Below are 24,751 nucleotides of genomic sequence, written 5' to 3' on the forward strand. Positions count from 1 at the left end.
ATTCAACATAATGTATGCTGTGGATAACATAGCTGAGTCATAGGATGATGTGAAACCCTTATCTTTGAATTATTCTTGTAAAAATATGTAGCCAGATGTATCCATGACTTTACAAGTTTCCACAAACAAAGTTTTAGATCATATCTGGAAAGATATTAGGATCTTTTTTAAAACGGGGGCCACATTTTTCATTAATGTTTTACGTAGTGTTTTTGGTACGGAAAGACTTTCAAACTTCGTATACTTATCTATTTTGTGTTATAGAACAGAAAAATATTTTTGTATTCGAATTTATTTCATGTAAAAAATTGTCTTATTTCAATAATTTCAACCAATCACTGACAAGTATTCAGTTGTTAACATTTACTCCTTTGGCTGATTAAGCCATAGCTTCGTTTTATTTGCTTTTTTCATTTTAAATTTGCTTTTTTCATTTTCTTTTTTTTTTCGTTGTTTTATTTGCTTTTTTCTTTTTAAATTTGCTGTTTTACCCTAACCCTAACCCTATCACCGATAGAATTGTTTCAGAATCGTTTGTTTATGTAGTCGGCACTTAATGTATATCGGCTGAATGGACGTCAGTGATTGGTTGAAATTACAGAAATACGATAACTTTAACATGGAATAACTTAGGGATTTCTTTTTTTTTTTAAGAAAACTAAGAGAAAAAGATGTTTTATATGACACATTCTACCAGTGTTCCAAGTTTCAAAGTGTTTCGTTAATGAAAAATGTGGCCCCCGTTTTAAAAAAGATCCAGATATTACGACGCTTACAAACAATGTAGGGTTTGAAGAGGCCATAGAAGATTAAGTGGTTGCATTGCTTTGTATGCTACACAGAAAACTTACGAAACAAGGAACTGATGCTGGTTGAAAAAGGACAAGCTGAGAATGCAGATGATAACCCGGAAATACCAACCACTTCTACTTGAAACGACTGCAAAGAATATAGCTTAACAGGTTGACACTTATAGGAGGAAGGCCTCAAAGTATTTGCTGATAACAAGCTCTAATAATGAATGTAACGTAAAAGTTACAAGAAGAGTTTACAATGAGCTCGCTTCCTATCCCAAGTTGTACAAAAGAGATGATGTGTCGTGGACATCAAACAACTTTGGATTGGTTCTTCACCCCTCAAGCAGATGTCAATGGTGATGAACAATAAGACAAAAGATAGTATCGCTCATCCTCCCAATTACACATTCTACCACCACCATCACCTCTCACACAATAGTTAACACACTGGGATAAGAACATATCCTATTATAATATTATTCATTTATCTTTTTTGTATACATATTGTAGTGTGTGTTTAGAAATTGTTATTTTCACATATTATTAGAGTTGTGTTGCTTGTTTTTGTCGTTGAGTTTTTCCAGTAAAAAAATCTTGTCAGAATGCTTCACACTTTTATAACATAAAAATCAATGGAAAAATGAATTTCACATTACAGCAAGATTTTCAGGCATACATTACTGCCATAATGTGAGGAATACCAATTCTTCTGCCCACTCATTCTATCCAAAAACAAAGAGAAAGACAAGGTGAAGCATTCTGCTACCTGGAATACTCTAGGAGAAGGGTAATTTTCATTACAGGTGATGATGCAAAAAAAATGGCTATGTACTTTCAGTAATATTATCAGGAAACGCTAAAGCAGAGTACCATAATGTACTTTATTTGTACTTGCAGAAGCATTCACCTGGGGTGAGTCGAGCTGGCTCCAAATAATTTCAACACATCCTTAATGAATGCCAACCAAACCAGACTGTCGGCGCATCAGAAAGCACAGACGTTGCAGCCACAGATTTCATTCATTGTTGAAGTGTAGAGTTCATGCTCGGAATTTCAATGAGAATACAAGTTCTCATGTGGACTCCAGTCACATGCAGTCACACTTTGGGACGGTGTGACCAGTAGCCACTCATCTTGCCACCGTTGCTACTTGGGTTTTGTGCGTCAGACAGTAATGTAGGACACTTAATACTAAGTAGCAACACATCTGCCATATTTGTCATACGAAATATGCACATGCCATTTGAAAGTGAAGCCTTGTCATTTCAAAGTGAGATTAATGATTTCAAATTGTAACTTGGCTACTTTAAAATGAGATTAGCACAAAAAGATTTACAAGAAACCATAACACCTAAACACTGCTAACAAGTGGGGTTATTTTGTGTTCTCATTTATCTTTAACAAGCTGAATGGCAGGATTGCTATATATATATATATATATATATATATATATATATATGTATGTATGTATATATATATATATATCAATCCTGCCATTCAGGATACAGCACTTACTTGGTATTACCTGTATCTTTGGGTTTGGTTGAATCTAATACCCTCCATAACCTTATATATATATATATATATATATATATATATATATATATAAGTTAGTAAATAGTGGGGTTGTGTTTTGACACCACATTTCCTGCTTAACACAAACTTTTAACCCTTTTTTTTAAACCTAACAAAACTCTCAACCCTCATGCATCCTTATTTTTCCTACCAATTTATACATGAACTACTATTGAACTACAAAAGCTCAAAGACAATATAATGTATGGGTATATTTATTTTTTTATATATTATTGTTTTATATATTATTCTCTTCATTTTGTACTTCTTTGTAAAAAAACATTTTCATTCTCCTTCTTGATAATTTGCTTCTTCGCAATGAAAACCGGTTAGAAAAAATCTTTATTAAATTATGCTTCCAGTTCAGCATTCTGGCTTTTTTTCATTTTCCTAAATATATATATATATATATATATATATATATATATATATATATATATACAGGGTGTCCACAAGGTCTGGGTACATGGAGTAAATAAAATCATAACATGAACAATTAAATAGAAGAAATAATAATTTCTTAAAGTATGTGTTAATCCCCATGTACCCAGACTTTGTGGACACCCTGTATGTGTATGTGTGTGTGTGTGTGTATATATATATATATATATATATATATATATATATTGCCTGCTGTAAAAGAAAAAATACCTATTTCACTATCTACCATCATATTTAAATCTGTCGCATGTAAATAATGCTTCTTATTTTCTGGTCTTTATACAGTTGAAAATTACAGTTTGCAATTGTCAAGTTAATTCCTATGAACTCAGCAGGGCATCTGTAGTCTAGTCCATTGCCATAACGACCTGTAAACTGACCACAAGCAGTGTTGAGCACCAACATCTTTGTTCTAGAGAAAAGAAGCTATACAAGAGAAATAATTCTGTACTACTCCATAGTTTGATTTCCTGAAAAATAATAGGTTCTTCCTTTGCATTTTCTTAATATCATCATCATAGCATCATACTCTTCAACAGATAAAATCTTCCCTGCAACATCTGTCATATCATCATCATTAAACATCCAGTTTTCTATGCTTGCATAAGCCAGACAGAATTCGTTGAGGCCACTTTTCTACAGCTGGATGCACTTCCTGTTGCCAACCCTCACTTATTTCGAGGTAAAGTAATACTCACCTGGCCTGACATGTTTTTTTTTTTCATTTACAGTAGACTGGAAACAAACAACATTGTATGACAATAATATTCATTTACAGCCATTACTTGACATCAGAGCAAGGGCACACACACACAAACAAACAAACACACATACATACATACATACATACATACATATTATGTCATATGTAACCAAATATGTTTGTTTTTGAAGTGTTGAAATGTATTGTAGTACAAGTAGAAAGATATATTTTCAACACATAAGTATTTATAGAACAGCGTATATAGGATAAAATCTTTACAGATCAGAAAAATCTTTACAGATCAGAAAAATCTGTCGGCAACCAGCCATGAGATTTGAACTCACATCCCTTCAATTTCCGGTCAAAGTGCTTTACCAATTAAGCTAAACTGCTTTACCGAAAAATTCTTCTGCAATTTAGAATTTATAAACTCGTCTAGAAATGCTAGAAGGAATAGAAATTACACATGTAAACAAACATAAGTTTGTTCTATTTCATCTAGCGGGCTTGTGCTTTACCATCTAGCTTAAATGGTAAAGCACTTTGACCGGAAATTGAAGGGATGTGAGTTCAAGTCTCATGGCTGGCTGCCGACAGATTTTTCTACTCTGTAAGGATTTTATCCAATATATGCTGTTCTATCAGTACTTATGAATTGAAAAAAATATATCTTTCCACTTGTACCACAATACATATATATATATCATCATCATCATCATCATTTAACGTACGCTTTCCATGCTGGCATGGGTTGGACGATTTGACTGAGGACTGGTTAATTGGATAGCTGCACCAGGCTCCAATCTGATCTGGCAGAGTTTCTACAGCTGGATGCCCTTCCTAACGCCAACCACTCCAAGAGTGTAGTAGGTGCTTTTAAGTGCCTCCGGCACGAGGGCCAGTCACGCAGGACTGGCAACGGCCACGCTCAAAATGGTGTTTTTTACATGCCACCTGCACAGGAGCCAGTCCAGCGGCACTGGCAACACCCTCGCTCAAATGATTTTCTAAACGTGCCACCGGCACAAGTGCCAGTAAGGCCACACTGGTAACGATCATGCTCAAATGGTGCTATTTACGTGCCACTAGCACGGAAGCCAGACAGCTGCTCTGGCGATGATCACACTCGGACGGTGCTGTTAGTGCTCCACTGGCACAGGTGCCAGTCATCAAATATGGTTCAATTACGATTTGAACCATATATATGTGTGTGTGTGTGTGTGTGTGTGTGTGTGTGTGTGTGTGTGTGTGTAGGAAAATAATATGTGCTCACTTCGAATTACAAAGGGTGTACTGATAAAAGTGAAATAAGACGGAGATAAAAGTCAAACAATAAGCTCATTATCAAGTAAGAAAGAGAGAACTAGAAACATTGAAACCCTGTTTGAAAGGTTTGAGCAGACAGGAAAACACAAAAAGAAACAAACAAAACAAAGCAAGCACAGACATGGAAACACAAATCATAAGCACTATATAAGAGCCACATCTTCAACATGGCTAAAAGGGCTTAGTGACCCTACATAAAAGAGCTGAGTGACCCTACATAAAAGGGCTGAGTGACCCTACATAAAAGGGCTGAGTGACCCTACATAAAAGGGCTGAGTGACCCTACATAAAAGGGCTGAGTGACCCTACATAAAAGGGCTGAGTGACCCTACATAAAAGGGCTGAGTGACCTTACATGACTGTAGACTTGCAAGCTATTTCACGGATTGAGATACATCAAAGATTGAGGCATCATGATATGCAGGATGTGTGATAGGGACATGGGTGACAGGGAACTCAACATTCAGAGGTAGGTGTGTATATTCAAGCCACAGAGCCAAGAGGGTTAGGGAACGACAGTGTGGGAGAAAGCAGACAATACAAAGTGGGGTGAAGACAGGCAGTACAAGCAGTGTAATAGGGCATGGTGACATCAGAGTATACTGGTCACAAATGGTTCATTGTAGCTTCCTTTACAAGGCTTTGACGTGTGCTGCAGAAGCTGAGTCATGAAGGCAATGGTAGCAGTGAAGGGAAAGTGGTTGGGTTATGCCAGGGGTTCTCAAACTGTGGTCCGCGGACCACAGGGGGTCCACAAGAACAAGACAGGGTGTCCGTGGACAGCAAATACGTTTTATGGGCAATTTGATTTCATATATGTTTTTTAATCGAAATCTTTTAATTGACAATCATCATCATCGTTTAACGTCCGCCTTCCATGCTAGCATGGGTTGGACGATTTGACTGAGGACTGGTGAAACCGGATGGCAACACCAGGCTCCAATCTAATTTGGCAGAGTTTCTACAGCTGGATGCCCTTCCTAACGCCAACCACTCAGAGAGTGTAGTGGGTGCTTTTACGTGTCACCCGCACGAAAACGGCCACGCTCGAAATGGTGTCTTTTATGTGCCACCCGCACAAGCCAGTCCAGGGGCACTGGCAACGATCTTATTTGTTAAATACTGTTAAATAAATAAATGTAAAAATATGTTATTTTAAGCAAATATTTATGTATAAATTTCATAAGTATTTATAAGGGGGTTCCTAAGGTAAAGCCTGAAATATAAAGGGGTCCGCAAGTCAAAAAGTTTGAAAACCCCTGGGTTATGCAATAGTGAATGGCACAAAGGAAATGTTAAAGTCAGACGATCAAATCGGTGCAGTGGCATCCTTAATTACACTGCTAGTGTAGTACTGAGTTTCATCTATTACATGCATTTCAGTGTTTAACAGATGATGTCAGACTATGGATGCACTTCGTAAGGGCAGCATGCATAAGCAAACACATCTTCAGACAGATAAATGAGAAACCCCCGTGGCTAGAATGCTTTAAAACTGTAGAGGTAAAAATAAATATAAGTCTATATTCATATATAAAGATATATACAATTATAATGAAAGGTACTGGGAAGCAACCTCCATGGTTAACGAAAGATGGTTAATGAAGATTCAGCTAATGAGAAGGTTTTCTATGACTCAGGCTTTGAATTCAAATTCTTAATGAAAATGGATAGTAAAAGAGTCATGGGAATCTGCAAAAACAACAAAGAAAAAAGAAAAATATATATTCACACATACATACACCTGCACATGCACACACACACACACATACACCTACATACATCTGCACATACACATAAATACATGCACATATATAAACATGACTGGCTCCCATGCTAGTGACACGTAAAAAGTACTATCCGAACATGATCGATGCCAGGCTCGCCAGACTGGCTCCTGTGCCGGTGGCACGTAAAAAGCATCCACTACACTCTCGGAGTGGTGGGCGTTAGGAAGAGAATCCAGCTGTAGAAACATGGCCAGATCAGATTGGAGCCTGGTGCAGCTTCCTGGCTTTCCAGAACTCAGTCAAACCCATGCCAGCACGGAAAACGGATGTTAAACAATGACGATGATGCACACAAACATGCACCAACATATACATATATATATATATATATATATATATATATATATATATACACACACACACACACACACATATTTCTTATGCATCACATGCCTGAGAACCAGTAACTTACCACGAGCACAGCCAATGAGAAACTCCTCACTGCACGACAGTCTTTTACACACTAGATGTGTGCATTTGCGGTTGAATACCTAGTGGAAGAGAAAGAGAGACTCAGGTAAGAATTCTTTGAGAAAGCAAAGCAATTAGATCATCATCATCACAATCATTAATATCATCGTCATTATCATCATCAACATTAACATCAAGGTCACAATGACCCGGTGTGAGAACTTTCAAATGGTTATACTCGAGTACTATCAGTGGTCATGTTCAGAATGCAAGAAACAGCAACCAAATGTCCCTCAAATCACACCCTGCCATTTTGAAAAAGGAATGGCACATTGTGTTACGTAGACAGGATGGTCATGGCTAGAACATTTTTGAACATGAGCCAAGGTGAGATCCTGAAACTAAGGTGTCACACGAAAAGCATTGGAGTGGGTTTTGGCGCCGTGTAAAAAGCAGTAGTGACAGTGTGGCATAAAAAGCATGCAATAGAATTTGTAAAGAGATTGGCATTAGGAAGGGCATCTAGCTGTAGAAGCCAATCCAAAATAGACTATAGAACTTGGTGTGACCTCTGGCCTTGCCAGTTTCTTATTTCTTTATTGCCCACAAGGGGCTAAATGTAGAGGGGACAAACAAGGACAGACAAAGGGATTAAGTCAATTACATCGACCTCAGTGCGTAACTGGTACTTAATTTATCGACCCCGAAAACATGAAAGGCAAAGTCGACCTCGGCGGAATTTGAACTCAGAACATAACGGCAGATGAAATACCGCTAAGCATTTCGCCCGGCGTGCTAACAATTCTGCCAGCTCACCGTCTTTGGCTTTGCCAGTCTCTGTCAAGCCGTTCGACCCATGCTAGTACCAACATGGAAAACAGATGTTAAATGATGATGATGATGATGATGATGATGTATTCAATGATACCATTCAACATACAGCTAAGCAACAATGTATTAAAAATTATTAATTATATCAACAATTATATTAACATTGCAATAAAAATATTTCAAAACAGATCAAACATCATTAGTATAATAAATGCTGAAGAGGTAATTAAGTGTTTCCTGCTGTCACATTGGACATGTGACAGCTGCACTAACAAAAGGGCTGATACTATTTTATGAACCAAGGCGAGTGAAAAGCAACACAAACATGGCCAGGATTGAAAATCAGAGCAGAAGGAGCGCGACAAAATACTGCAACCTATCCTGCCTAACATTTTAATGACTCTATTGATTAAACACCTCACTCACACAAGCACGCACGTTTATTCCAATGTATCAATAACCTGTCGTGTATGTTATGTGATGTTAACTAAATTTACATTGATAATACTGAAAAATATAAATATTTTCTATCTTCAAGCATTTACTAACCTTATTATACTTGGATTATATTAATTGTTGTATGTCTGAAATAGCTATCTACTCCCATTATCAACATCATTTTACATCCATTTTCCATGTTGGCATGAGTTGGACAGATTGGTGGGAGCTGGCTAGTTGAAGAGCTGCCCCGATCCCATGTCTGTTTTGGTATGGTTTCTCCAGCTGAATGTCCTTCCTAATGCCAACCACTCTACAGAGTGTACTGGGTGCTTTTCTGCAGCACCGACAAAATAAATTAAAGAAATGTAACAAGTTCCTGCAAGTTTTGAACTCATGACCATTTGCATGTTAAGCAGACATGATAACCACTACACTATGATATATATATACAAAGAAGTACCAATCACTTACAGTAGAGGAAAGTTGTGGCAGTGGAAGACATGGATGAAGTAGTGAAGATAAAAGGCTTATCTCAAAATGCTGAGCCTTACAAAGGTGATGACAAACAGGACCAAGATATGTGGTGCATTGCTGTACTTGAGAAGTATCTGCCCACCACAACAGAATTGAGATCCTAAAACCAAGGTGCTACGCAAAAAGCATTGTTGTGGGTGTTGGTGCCATATAAGAAGCATCCAGTATATTCTGTAAAATGGTTGGCATTCAGAAGGGCACCTAGCCATAGAACCCGAGCCAAAAACAGACTATAACGTGCAAGTGGCTGAGCACTCCACAGACACGTGTACCCTTAACGTACTTCTCGGGGATATTCAGCGTGACACAGTGTGACAAGGCTGACCCTTTGAAGTACAGGTACAACAGAAACAGGAAGTAAGAGTGAGAGAAAGTTGTGGTGAAAGAGTACAGCAGGGTTTGCCACCCATCCCCTGCTGGAGCCTCGTGGAGCTTTTAGGTGTTTTCGCTCACAACGCTCGGTGTGGGAATCGAAAGCACGATCCTATGACCGTGAGTCCGCTGCCCTAACCACTGGGCCATTGCGCCTCCACTGTAGGAAGGATATCCAACCATAAACCAGACATCAAAATGGTATGTACAAACAGGACATAGTCCCCCAATCTGAAAGGAAGGCAGTAACTCTCAATAAGAACCGACCCCGATCATAATGGTAGGCCCAACCCATGTTAGCATAGAAAGCAAACATATATGATTATGATAATGATAGTCTTAGCAGCAAAACCCATTGAGACCTAAATTTACTCCACTGACAAAACCATAAAAGGATATAATTAAAAATTAATTGCAATTAATTCGGCAAAGCTAAATACACAGATGTCCTTTGTTAATGAGTGAGCTACTCAAAAATAAAACAATCATATGTGCAGGCATGGCTGTGTGGTAAGAAGTTTGCTTCCCAACATGGTTCCAGGTTCACTCAATTACATGGCTGGCACCTTGGGCAAGTGTCTTCTACTATAACCTCAGATCAACCAAAGTCTCATGGGTGGATTTGGTAGACAAACTGAAAGAAGTCCATCATATATATATATATATATAAAATATGGAAATATGCTGTGCGTGAGAAAACCCCTTTGGAAATATGCTGTGCATGAGAAGACTCGGCAAGCCAAGTGAGACCTAAACCGACGGCCTCAGGCAGCCCACTTATACGTACCTTCCTTCATTGGACACTAAACTCCGCTTGCGAAGACCTGTTGAGGCAAGTGAAATCGAAATCGAATTAAATTCGACCACTGGCACCCATGCCAACATCGTCTCCTTCATTGGACACGAAACTCAACTTGCAAAGACCTGTTGAGGCAAGCGAAAGTGAAATTGTGATGGCACCTGTGCCTTTCTGGCACTTATGCCAGATGGCACGTGTAAAGACATTCGAGCGAGATCGTTGCCAGTGCCGCTGAACTGGCTCCTGTGCAGGTGGCACATAAAATGCACCACTTCGAGCGTGGCCGTCGCCAGTACCGCCTGACTGGCCCTCGTGCCAGTGATACGTAAAAGCACCCACTACACTCTCGGAGTGGTTGGCGTTAGGAAGGGCATCCAGCTGTAGAAACCGCCAAATCAGACTGGAGCCTGGTGCAGCCTTCTGGCTTGCCAGTCCTCAGTCAAATCGTCCAACCCATGCTAGCATGGAAAGCAGACGTTAAACGACAATGATGATGATGATGATGAGAATTGCTGAACCATGGAATAAACTACCTGAATCAGTTGTTAACTGTCAAGACACTACATCCTTCAAAACTTGCAAGCTTCCTGAAATTCAGCAACAGAACACCTGATGCCGCCCACCACTCCTGTTTCTTTTTCTTTTTTTTTAAAGACTCATTCACTGTTCACTTCCTGTGCATATTCTGTGTACTGTGCATGCAGCTTTGGTTATTTTTTCTGATGAGTTATACTGCACCAGAGCACTGTATACAATAATTTCTTATAAGAGTTCAAACTGACTTCAATAACTCCACACATTTATCTTCCCACAAGGTCTTCCACTCATTGCTCTTTTGCATGAGATCCATTACAAAATGGATATTCGGTTTCTCTGTAAGGAGAAGGGACAGACCCAAAACATCAGGTTTCTCTTCTCCTTGTCATACATGCTTCTATCTAGCATAGGCCAGCATCCTCCAACCACTTTTATGCCACATACCAGGTTCATGGAGGACAATTTTGTCAGGGATCATGGTATCACACATAGCAAAACAATAAAATGCATAATATAAAAAGGGTAAAGACCCCTTTTGGTCATGAATGACCATGGGACTGCACCTAGAGAGTTACCCTCTGAGGCACAAATATATATATATATATATATGTACTCTTTTTTACTCTTTTACTTGTTTCAGTCATTTGACTGCAGCCATGCTGGAGCACCGCCTTTAGTCGAGCAAATCAATCCCAGGACTTATTCTTTGGAAGCCTAGTACTTATTCTATTGGTCTCTCTTGCTGAACCTCTAGGATACGGGGACGTAAACACACCAACATTGGTTGTCAAGCACAAACACACACATATATATATACATATATATGACGGTCTTCTTTCAGTTTCCGTCTACCAAATCCACTCACAAGGCTTTGGTCGACCCAAGGCTATAGTTGAAGACACTTGCCCAAGGTGCTACACAGTGTGACTAAACCTGGAACCATGTGGTTGGTAAGCAAGCTACTTACCACACAGCCACTCCTGCGCCTATATATATATATATATATATATATATATATATATATATATATACAGGAGCCAACATCATTAGCTAGAGAAAAAATAAAAGACCTGGAGATGATACCTCAGCATGACTCCAGACCAATAATTGAAATAGGTAAAACAACATAAAAATGTGCTGTAAATCAGCTTAAAGGCATGAGACAACAGAAGCTATTCGTTCAAACCTTATTACAACAAAGTCTGATCAATTTATTTAACACATACACACTTCTCACCATTCAACAACAAGCCAATTCTTTCTCTAGTCGGCATGAACAAGCTTCTTTGTAGTTATTCAACCTGCTAGAAATAGCAGCCAAATCACCTTCCTATTATATGCTGCCTGACAAAAAAAAGGAACATATCGTGTACCTTAACTCTTTAGCATTCAAACTGCTTTACCAAATGTAATGCTTATTTATTCTTTTATATGTGGCAATGCTGGGGCACCATTATTTTAGATTAATTATGCATTGTTATAACTTCAAAATTTCAGAGATGTGATTGCTTCTTTCTGAAATGACATTGTAGGGTAGGCGTGAGAGGCCACACATATTACTAGTTTGAATATAGAACAGGTATGATATTTGGGTCAGATATGGCTGGTTTGAATGCTAAAAGATTAAAAAAGATTGGTCTATTTTTGGCCACAGGTCTGTTCAATCAAGGATGACCTGAAGCTAAACAACACTAAATGAATCATCATTATCATCATCATCGTTTAACGTCCGCTTTCCATGCTAGCATGGGTTGGACGATTTGACTGAGGACTGGTGAAACCGGATGGCAACACCAGGCTCCAATCTAATTTGGCAGAGTTTCTACAGCTGGATGCCCTTCCTAACGCCAACCACTCAGAGAGTGTAGTGGGTGCTTTTACGTGTCACCCGCATGAAGGCCAGTCAGGTGGCAATGAGTAGTGTCATGAATATAAATAGCTGAAATGGGATTTTTCCAAAAAAATCTCTTGAATAATGTTACTTGACAGGTTGTGTAGCTAGCTCAGAGAGTCTCTCTCCAGATCAAGCCACTGCTTGTCTGCATTGAGAGGTCACAACTTTGATACTACAAACAGGTGGTTAGAATGTTGCAGGAAAGACTGGCAAGATAGAATCTTCAGGCCAGGCCAACCAGCGGGAGACCTATGGGATAGACTAAAAACAAGATTATTGGGTAAGGTCCGTAGTCTCAGTTGGTCATATTTTGGGGGTACAGCTGGAATATTTAACCCATTACCTCCCATAATTCTATTAACTGGAATTTTTTTAATGAAACTTTGATTTTTAGCATAAAACAGCCTTAGAAACACGCTGGGATGATCAAAATAACATTTCAAAATAACATTTTAAATAGAAATAAGCGAGATATTGGGTGAAAAATTAGCAAACCTCATTTGAATATCAGAGAAATATACCTAGTAGATATAGCAAAAGGGTTAGATATGTGTAAATATTGACAGATAATTACGAAATTTGTAATTTTTAAGTGATCTCATATGAGATCACTGGTAGGTAATGGGTTAATGGTGATTCTGGTAGGAACCCTGTGGAGGAGGTGCCTATGGACTCTATACCTATAACCTTTCCAAGAACACTGGGCAGAAAAGGAAGATGGATGGATGGATGGAGGAGACAAATAGTCTACCTCAAATCACAACCTACAGTCCTCAAAAAAAAAAGGCAAGGATGCATTACATAACTTAGTCTTAGATACACCAAAAGAAACAGTCAAGATAATCACAGTGGAAACACCATTGATCCTAAAATCAGTTTGATCTGCGTTCACTTAGAGAAAGAAGGGCAGCAACCCCAATAAGCAGGATCTCTGAAACTAGTTGAGAAAAAAAGTGCAAGACACCCGAAACGTGGCCCAAGTGCTTCCAAAAGGTTGGATCCTATACAAGATACTCAAGAGCCAGATGGTGGCATTAAACCATGTGATAGGCGAGGTTTGAATAAGATCCATTGCCTGAGTGGACCCTGCAAAAGTCACCCACAGGCCCAAGTGGTGTTAAACCATGCAATCGATTAGGTCTAAATTAGATCTACTGTCCTTGTCCCTATGAAAAATACCCAAGAGTCAAGTGGTGGTGGTGGTGGTGGTGGTATTAAACTGTTAGCCTTCTACAGTTTCTGTCCACACAATTTCACTCACAAGTCACTGTTCAATAGAAGGTTACGGTTAAAAATGCTTGCCAAAGCTCTGTGCAGTCAGTATGAACCCAGAACCAAGGGATTGTGAAGCAACCTTCTTAACCACAAATCCCAAACCCCACCAAATTAGAAATAACAATAAAAAAAAAAAACATAGAATTAAATAAATTTAAACTGAGCATATCTTTTTTTGCACAAACCTTTTTTTTAGTAAATGTGTCAATAAAATAGTTTTATTTTAATGCTTGAATGATTAACAAACAGCAAAGAAGTAGGCCAAGTCAATTTGTATGACTGTCGCAGCTAAAATTACACCCGGGCTTACGTGACTAGATATAAAACTAAACCCCCCCCCCATACACGTTAATAAACAAAAAATACACCTCAGAGAAGAACATACTTACCTCCATCACTAAACATTCTCCTTTCAATTGTTGAACGAGAGATGCCAGCCTAGCAGTCTCAGACTCAGAGAAATTGGACAAGAGGATCACGGGAAAGTTCATTCTAATCATCTGAAAGAACAAACAGTGGTTGTAAATGAATTAATGATTTAAATATCAAATAACAGAGTTGCACAGCTACTACTACTACTACTACTAATAATAATAATAATAATAATAATAATAATAATAATAATAATACTACTACTACCACCACCACTTTTACTGCAATTACTATTACTATTCTTAACGTTATTATGATATCACTGTAAATACCACTTTCATCATTATTATTTTTCATATATTTTGAAGTAGGGCACGTTAGTTACTCACATACTCAACAAGATAGTACAAGGATGTATGAAACATAATGACTGGCAGAACATTATCACTGTCGACGACTAAAAAGACAAAGGAGATGCTTTAGATCAGGGGTTTTCAAACTGTGGTCCGCAGACCACAAGGGGGTCTGCAAGGACAAGACGGGGTCCGTGGACAGCAAATACTTTTTATGGGCAATTTGATTTTATATATGTTTTTTAATCGAAATCTTTTAATTGACAATAAACCTATTTGTTAAATACTGTTAAATAAATAAATGTAAAAATATATGTTATTTTAAGCAAATATTTATGTATAAATTTCATATTTATGTATAAATTTCATATTTATGTATAAATTTCATAAGGTCCACAAGTCAAAAAGTTTGAAAACCCCTGCTTTAGAGAGACCCAAATACAGAGTTCCAAAGTAAAAAAAAAAAAAATTTTTTTAATTTTAATTATGAAACTATCAGAAGGAGAGTTATAGTACAACTGATTAGGAATAGAAATAGTACAGATGGCTCTGGGTTTGTGCCAAAGAAGGGACCTGCAGATGCCCTCTTCCCACAGAGAGGACTAAGGCAACTATGGAAGTTGTTACCAAAAAGTAAGTCACCCACTGACACTCATTGACGCTGCATCGAAGAGGCCAGGGAACAGAAGAAACTCGTGCACTCAACACCAGAGCTGAAGACACCTCCGAAAGTGGGGGGGCTCCCCACCACGTCAAAATGGTAGAGGAGTAGGGGCCGAAACCGGACGTGGTTCCTCCTGATGATGTCTCGAGCTAACTGGATCCTATAAAGGAGCTGTTGTGGTAGCAGACCACGAAACATGGTTGAAATTCCTTCTTAACATGTGTTGACCTGGAGAAAGCTTCTGATATGTTACACTTTGTAACCTGTTGGCCACAGAAGAAACACACAGGTGAAAAGCTGTGCAAGTCATAGTCAAGGATGCAGTGAGCAAGGTGAGAGTTAAAATTGAATTTAGCATACAAGCAGGGGATCCATCAGGGCTCAATTCTCAGTGTCCTATTTATTTATTGTAATTCTCCGGGTCATAAAAGACTTTTGATAAGCTCTCAGTGGGAACTCTTGTATGTCAATAACCAAGTTCTTAAAGCCATGTCTATCAAAGAGATAAAGAAAAAAATTGATATATGGCAGCAAAGCCTAGAATCACGAGGGCTCATGATAAATCTAGAAAAATACAGAAGTTTTAATTATCAGGAAATAAGCCAGGGGTCAACTGGAGGTTGGCCATACTCAGTATGCAGAAAAGGAGTTAAGTAGGAACTATGTATTATGTACCAATTCCAAACACATGATGCGACAGGATCACAGACAGTGAGTGAAAAGGGAGACACCATGTGAAGCAGATGTGAAGAAGTCGTTGGCACTCCGTCGCTTACGACGTTGAGGGTTCCAGTTGATCCGATCAACGGAACAGCCTGCTCGTGAAATTAATGTGCAAGTGGCTGAGCATTCCACAGACACGTGTACCCTTAACATAGTTCTCGGGGATATTCAGCGTGACACAGGCACAACAGAAACAGGAAGTAAGAGTGAGAGAAAGTTGTGGTGAAAGAGTACAGCAGGGTTTGCCACCATCCCCTGCCGGAGCCTCGTGGAGTTTTAGGTGTTTTCGCTCAATAAACACTCACAACGCCCAGTCTGGGAATCGAAACCGCGATCCTATGACTGCGAGTCCGCAGCCCTAACCACTGGGCCATTGCGCCTCCACTGTGAAGAAGTAAATAGCAGTAAAAGTGCACATTAAATAAATTTTAAATTCAGTTCTATATTTAAGAGATGAGGAATTATTTACATTATTTACATTTGACGGCTGGAGGGTATATCAGCCGAAACGTTGTGTTGACAACAAACAAGATGAGGACAAATATCCGTCAAATGTAAATAATGTAAATTTTAAATTGTTCCAAAGGCTTCCGAAAAGATAATTACCAAAATGAATTAGGCAGTGGAGGTAGGTGTTTCAAAACTATTGTAGCCCATCGTGTGTGTGTATGTGTGTGTGTGTGTCCTACCACCACCCACTTGACAACCAGTGTTGGTGTGTTTACATCTCCATAACTTAGAGGTTTAGCAAGGGGGACTGGTTGATTTGTTCAACTAAAGGCGGTGCTCCAGCATGGCCACAGTCAAATGACAAACAAATAAAAGACTAAAAGAGTATATAAATGTATAGTTGAAATTTAGAGGAAAAACAAAAGACAAAGACAGGTGTATGAACAACAAGCAGATGTATTAGTTTATTTCACCATGTGTTTACTCCAGCTACAGCTGAACAACAAGAAGACCAACAGCCACTCCTCAAAAGTAGCATAATTGGTGAACTTCTAAACTGCACAATAAGCAGTCCGTCACAGTCCAACTATTTCATTTACCCACAATACCAAAACTGATCTACTACTACTACTGCTATCATAGGCATTACTTAACGTCCTCCTGATGCGGATAATCATGAGGATCACTTCAGGGACGCTTTATTACTCATAAGTCAAACCCTAAGTGCTGCCAGTCCACACGCCAATGTACTTTTAACAGGGGACTTCAATTTTCCTAATTTCAACTGGCCTGAGGAACTACAAAACTAAACAGGAGAGACATGAATGCTCTTTTCGACATCACAAAAGCCATTCTCATGCAACAAAACATCACCTATCCAACTAGGGATACCATCACACTCCAAAATGCCCTAAACATCATTTGGTGGTTAAAAATATAAAATTTAATACATCAAAATTTCAGGCCCTTTATTATGAAGTGAATAGACACAAATCCCAATATTTGGCGCCAGATAATACAATGGTTCAGAGCACTGACGACATACGGGATTTAGGAATAATCATGTCAAATGATGCATTTTTCATCTGTCACATCAACAAACTGACCTCTAAATGCAGACATCTCATAGGATGGATCCTACGAACCTTCACAACAAGAGAACCAGTAGTTATGCTAACTCTATGGAAAACCTTAGTTCTGAGCAGATTAGATTACTGCTCACAGCTTTGGTCTCATAGAAGAAATTGAAGGGTTACAAAGAACATTCACCAGTAAAATAACTTCGGTGAATGGCCTTAATTACAGGGAACGCCTGAAAGCTCTGCGTCTCTACTCTCTTGAACGCCGAAGAGATATACTATTATATACGTATGGAAGATCCTGGAGGGGCATGTTCCTAATATCAGCATTGAAGCGAACTTTAATGCTCGAACTGGTAGGTACTGTCAGCTTCCAAACAAACCACCTTCACACACACGAGCAAAAACACTCTACTGTATCAGTCTAAGAGTCAGAAGTCCTCAAGTATTCAACTGCTTACTCAAAGAGATTAGAAATATTAAAAGAGACCTCTACTGAAACTTTCAAAGAAGCATTGGATGAACTCCTAACAACGATACCAGACCAACCAGTAATTCAAGGATACACTCAGAGAAGATCAGCAACTACAAACTCAATCATCGAACAACTTTCAATCATAAAGCGACAAAGAAAAAAAAAATTTATGGCGGTGCTCCAGTATGACCACAGTCCAGCAACTGAAACCATTGAAAGCATAAAAGATTAGAAGAAAGAAGATATAATAAGACAAGGTATAAATAACAGTCATTATATATTTTTATGGTAGTAACTTTGACTTACAGTCGTTTCCAGTAGTCATAGGTTCGTTATTGATAGGCTTACTCAATCAGCCTATTGATTAGTTGAGAAGAAGTGAACGACCTTAAACATTAATGCTACTTTAGTCGATTTCTGGTTGTTTCATTTTCCTCAACCAATCGACAGGCTAATTGAGTAAACCTGTCAGTAACAAACCTAAAATGATTACTGGAAACAGCTGTAAGTCAAATTTACTACAATGAAGAAAAAAATATGTAATGGCCATTATTTATACCTTGTCTTGTATATCACTGTAAAAAAACCAGTATAATTGGAACACAACTACGGTTTTACAATATGGAATGGTAATGAATCTTGGGCCCCATCACAAGAATACATAGAGTTCTTTAATAATCCAAATAAAATTGCCAGCCTGGTATACTAACAGAGAGCTTATAAAGTGTTTTGTGCTGATTGATAATCCCTCACTAATAACTAAATATATATACACACACACACGTGTGTGTGTATATATATATATATATATATATATATATATATATATATATACACACACACACACACACACACACACTTCAATTTGTATAGAAAGCTTTGTCCGATTGTGGTTTGGAACCTGTTGAAACTTGTTTATAAAAGCTGCAAATATCAGTGGCAAATCATTGATGTATAATCCTTTTAGGAAGAGTTAATAATTTCTCGATGAAGAGCAGAGCAACAACCTTAGTTTAGGTGTATTAATTTTTTTCTATATGATAAACCTATCATGGGATAAAAGCAAAGAACATATTTATCACAATATGCTTTACAAGATTTGTCCAAAGCCGTAATATAAATGAAGCAACCGTAATGTTCAAAAGGCTTATTGTTAAGATGCAATGAATAAAAGAAGTTGCAGACATAGCAACTTCAATTTGTTTGATGAGCCTAAAATCAAGATTTCCTTTTGAATTGGATGATGAAATACTAGAGACAACATGTGTCAGGAATCCTGTGATAGGGAGAGATATATTTCCACTGAATTTAATGCTAGCATTATGACCATTTCAAATCATTTGCTAGATTCAGTTTCAAAGTGGTGGGGGAAAATGGGCTCCTTGTGTTTTTTGCAACATTGTACTATTGACACGTAACCTTTGCAGCACTATTTTAAAATTAGATGAGTAGATTATTTACGCCACTTAGAAGCAAATAGAGGTTGATAATGGGAAGGTTATCAGGTTCTCCTTGATGACCGAGCAGCAGCTGGAACGTTTCATGAAAACAGCTGGAAGCGAACAGTCTGTAAGAACGAGGCTTTTTTGCATGTCATGCAATCTTTGGATGTCGTGTCGAGAAACTTCAGATGTGTGACAATATTGAGAAGAAAGGGAGGGACAAAGTTGAGAAGGTGGTGAAGGTGAATTGTGCAACGTGGAGTGTCTGGGGCTGGCCGACATTATAAGGGGTGATTGGGAAGAGAAAATGTGAGGGAAAAGGGAGAGAAAAGGAGCAACTGACTGGGATGACGAGGAATCTTGAGTCATCCATTAAAGGAAACAAAGGTGTGAATGGGGGGGGGTCATGCTGGTAATTCAAAGGAGGGGGGACAAAAAAGGACAGCTGGGATGTTGAGGAAGCAGAGAAGGTGTTAGGAAGAGGGCTGTAAAGGGGGAGGGGGCAGAGTGACAAGTAGATACTGGAAGATATTGTTGTTGTTGGCACTCCGTTGCTTACGATGTCGAGGGTGGAGAGGTCTTCTGTAGGATGAAATCTTGATAGACTCTTACCCACAAGCTAAATTCATCAATGAAATTGTTAGATCTTTGTGATTTTCTTCACTGTTTACAATTTTGTTCCAAACGTTTTCAGATTTGGTAAATGGATTAAGTTTTATATACTAATTATGAAAATTAGTTTATTAAGTTTTATATACTAATTAAGAAAATGAAATATAGTTTTCCTATAAATCTATAATTGAAAAGTTATTAGCCTTTAAAATTTGCAAAATTTGGATATTTTAAGCCAATCAGAAATGATTTATTTTACATTTCACCGTGGCGAAAATTTCTGTTTCCATAGTAACTAAAACAAAAGAAGCACCATGTGTTGCATAGTGGATTGTGAAGCACTGTTTCCATAGTAACCAAAGATGCTGCGCGGACGCACAAGGAGACGGAGAAGGAGATACGAGAAAGATAATTTATTTTATAAAATCCTAGTTGAATGTTTTGACATGCCGATGACCACACACCCACCCCAATGAAGATAGAGGCAGTGAACCTGCTGTTTTCTGATTGACTGAAAATTCTGAAAATTATCAAAGGCGTAGGAGTGGCTGTGTGGTAAGTAGCTTGCTTACGAACCACATGATCTGACCGGATACCAGCTGTTTGCTTGTTTATACTTTTATTCTATTACACATGTATCAGCTCAACTGAAGCACTGACTGCAGTCAATCCCCATTTGGGCAGCTGCAACGTCCCTGCAGTTTTAGCTGCGGTTCAAGTTGGGGTTTAGGCAGTATGTCAACCTGAGTAGTAATTATCGTATGTCGTCAAGCATAATATCACCTGAATTTTATATATGTGTGTGTATGTGTGTGTGTGTGTGTGTGTGTGTGTGTGTGAATAAATATACACATTTAGATAAATACAAGAATGTGTGTGTGTGTGTGTGTGCATTTGTTCCACCATCATCTCTTGACAACCAGAGTTGGTTTGTTTACATCTCCATAACTCAGCAGTTCAGTAAGAGAGACTAATAGAAAAAGTATCTATATTGAGAAAATAAGTACTGCGATTGATTTGTTCAAAACACTTCAATACAGTGCTCTAGCATGGGCATAGTTCAATGACTGAAACAAGTAAAAAATAAAACATACATGTGATGTGTTTGTGTAAGTGTGTGTTATGTGTGTGTGTGTATATATACATACACACACACACACACACACACACACACACACACACATATATATACACACACACAATTTTACTTCATCTAAAAGAGATGGTTAAGCACTGAAAGTGCACAAAGGGTCTTCTACTATAGACTTGGGCCGAACAAAGCCTTGCGAGTGGATTTGGAAGATGGAAACTGAAAGAATCCCTCATATATATAAATATCTATGTGTCTGCGTTTGATCCTCAACACTGCTTGAAAACCAGTGTTGGTTTGTTTATGGCATGCAGTTCAGCAAAAGATGCTGACAGAGTAAGAACAAGGCTTCTTAAAAAAATAAAAATGAAAATAGAGGGTTCAATTCATTTGACTAAAAATAAAAATTCAAGGTGGTGCCCCACCATGGCCACAGTCTAATAAGTGAAACAAGTAAAGGGAAAAAGATGAACAGAAAGAAAGAATGAAAAACCCCTAACCCAAACTAGTTAGAGAAATAAAAAAAAAAAATAAAGCCGTTTCCCAGGTCACCGAACTTAGAATGGGAAATGTACTGTAGTACTGACAAAATCACGTGGGAATGTTATTAGTGACAAGGCTAACTATATTATCCAGGAGAAGGAGCGGGAGGGGAGGGTTGCTTTCAGTCTCGTCCATGTCTTAAAGAGCTAGGGCCATCTGTCGCAGAAGCAAAGAACTTGTGCATATCCCGGTCAACGAATAACATGTATGTGTTAAACAGGTAATGACATCAGCGAAATCAAGGCGAAACCTCAACAAAGGAAAAACGAGTACAAAGAGAAAGTAATCAAGTGTAATGGGTGGAGGGGGGTTTATTGGGCTGTGGGAGGTGTGTGTACGTGACTATTACAAAGCTCCAAATGTGTATGTATACCTACATAAATCATATGAAAATGCATACAGATGTCATTCATATAACACCTGTTTACCATCAGGAATCTATAATTAGCTGATGCAATTCTTGAGAAGAGTACATACATACAGGTGACTGTATATATGTGTGAATGTGTATGTATGCATATATATATATACATACGTGTGTGTGTGTATTCTTTTATTCTTCTTCATGTTTCAGTCATTTGACTGCGGCCATGCTGGAGCACTGCCTTTAGTCGAACAAATCAACTTAGTACTTATTCTATTGGTCTCATTTGCCAAACTGCCAAGTTTCAGTCGGAGTCACCCCTGACAAAGACTTGAGTCTTTTATATCATATGTGTATAACTATATACATGTATAAATGTATGTATTTCGCCATGATAGATCGTGAGCCACTAAACCTTTTTTTATTTTCTCTCCCTGTTTATTTCTGTGCTCCTTTCTGTCGAAGAGCGTCGGCTCGAAATGTAAAAGACTTTCTCATTTCCCAAGCATTAAACTAATACATCTGTTTGTTGTTTACACACCTATCTTCATCTTTTGTTTTTTTGTAAATTCTCATTGTGTGTGTATATATATATATATATATATATATATATATATATATATATATATATATGTATGTATGTATTTATTCTTTTACTCTTTTACTTGTTTCAGCAATCTGACCTCGGCCACACTGGAGCACCACCTTAAAGGGCTTTAGTCAAAGAAATCGATCCCAGGACTTATTCTATCATCTCCTTTGCCAAACCACTAAGTTACAGGGGAAGCAAACACACCAACATCAGTTGTCAAGCAATGGTGGGGTGACACACTGACACACAAAATACACACATACATTATATATACATATATATATATAAAGTAAAGGTAAAGTTTCCTTCCTGAGTCACACCAACTCATAAGGGTCAGTTTCAAGGCATATATATATATATATATTCCCCACTTGAATGAGAAGCCAGTCTGTCGCAGGATTACTCATTTTTGACAGCTGAGTGAATTGGAGCAATGTGAAATGAAGTGTTTTGCCCAAGAACACAATGCATTGCCCGGTCCAGGAATTGAAACCACAATTTTATGATCATGAGTCCAACACCCTAACCACTAAGACACATGCCTCCACTTTATATATGTGTGTGTGTAGAGAGAGAGAGAGAGAGAGAGAGAAACAGACAGACAGATAAATAGATATGTAAACATACACCAATATGTAATATCTCCTGGAAGATAAATATTACCTTTCTGTATTAATACGGCTTCTGTCATTATTAATTATTTTTATGACTACTCCCTGGAGCCAAGACAGACGTATGCAGTGATATATCTGTATGGAAGATCCTCGAAGGGCTGGCACCAAACTTTGGTATCAAGAGCTGTACCAGCCCCCAGAACTGGATGTCACTGCACAGTTGAAAAAGGGCCTAGCTATCCTGTCTAGAGTGAGGACCATGTACTGCAATAGCTTGGGATTCAAGGACCCACAGCTATTTAACACCTTGCCAAAACATCTGAGGGATCTTCATGGAGTAGAGGTAGATGTTTTCAAGAAACAACTTCACTTATTATCCAGGGCCACAGATGAACCGATATCAAGGAAGGAGACTCCAAAAGAGGGCAGTAGTGTCGCACTCCCTCCTTCACCAAAAGTCAATCATATAAGATTGGCATTCAAAGAATGATTACAATGGCATTGCTCCAGCCTTAGTCCTGAAACACGTAAGATAGAGAAAATACATAGGTATGTGTGTGTGTGTGTGTGTGTGTTATGTGTATATATCATCATCATCATCATCATCATCATCATCCAGTGTTTTAAATCCGGGTTTTGTCCCCGTTGACAGGTATGGCCAGATCTACCTAAATGCCATAGCAACCGAGGTAGGCAGGTGCAGCCCACCCCAACCTCTGGGCTGGCTGGCACCCATTTTCCTTTGCTATTATGGGGCTTTTTTGAAGCTGAATTTTCTACAGGAAGCATGCCCTTGCTTACCCCCAACCTCAGTTTCTAAACATGAGTGGTCCCAAAGACCAAGGCCTCCACCACAATTTTTAAGAAATGTGGTGGAAAACTATCTCAGGAAGGCAGGGACGCTACTCCCTTGAGACCCCTTTCGGAGCCCCCACTACCTATATATATATAGGTAGTGGAAAACTAGACAAATTCAAAGTGTTGAAGCTGTTGTTTACCTCAATATCAGATTTGATTGAGTTGACATGATCAAAGGGATTTTTTATAAACACTAAATTACGACAGCTAAGTAATCCAACTATAAAATTCTTGCCACAGAAATTCATCCACATGTCACTGAATTCACAGCATAAATTGTAACGGAAAAAACAAATGCATAAGTATCTAAATAGAATTTATCATCCACATATCTTTGATAAGGTCATTACAAGAAGTCCAACTATAAGCAATTTATACAGTGAAATACATGTAGGCCTAACATCCAACCCTGCTTAACATCAACATCTAGCCTGTTGCAACTATCTAGAGATTCTTCATCAACATTTTTCTTGTTGAGTATCAGTCACATCAATCAATCATTAATCCAGAAGACTTGTAATAGCTGTGAGCATATTTCTTGTTCAATTGAATAACAAATTGTAAACAAAACAAGAGCGTGCAAGTAACTTTCAGGAAGATAATTTACATGTTAACCCTTTCGTTACTGTATTTATTTTGAGATGCTTTGTGTTTCTTTCAATTATTTTAAATATAACAAAAAATTTAGTAAAATAACTTGGTTATCATTAAGCTAGTGTTAGGAACATAAATTGCGACTAAGGCTTAGTGGTATATTTTAATACAAAACATATGAAATCAAGACATTTGTTCTA

General features: G+C 38.2%; 1 protein-coding gene across 2 annotated transcripts in view; it reads right to left on the reverse strand.

Annotated features, from left to right (window-relative positions):
• LOC106878844 (uncharacterized) overlaps window positions 1-24,751 on the reverse strand; it is a 76,574-nt gene that overhangs the window by 41,858 nt on the left and 9,965 nt on the right. For both annotated transcript variants that reach the window (XM_014928185.3, XM_014928186.3), the window contains exons 2-3: window positions 14,116-14,226; window positions 7,045-7,123 (exon numbers count right to left, since the gene is read on the reverse strand). In XM_014928185.3, the coding sequence (XP_014783671.1) occupies window positions 7,045-7,123; window positions 14,116-14,226 (190 nt within the window). The remainder of the gene's footprint in view (window positions 1-7,044; window positions 7,124-14,115; window positions 14,227-24,751) is intronic.

Source organism: Octopus bimaculoides, chromosome 24 (assembly GCF_046866305.1).
Source record: "Octopus bimaculoides isolate indiv1 chromosome 24, ASM4686630v1, whole genome shotgun sequence".
Lineage (NCBI taxonomy): Eukaryota > Metazoa > Mollusca > Cephalopoda > Octopoda > Octopodidae > Octopus > Octopus bimaculoides.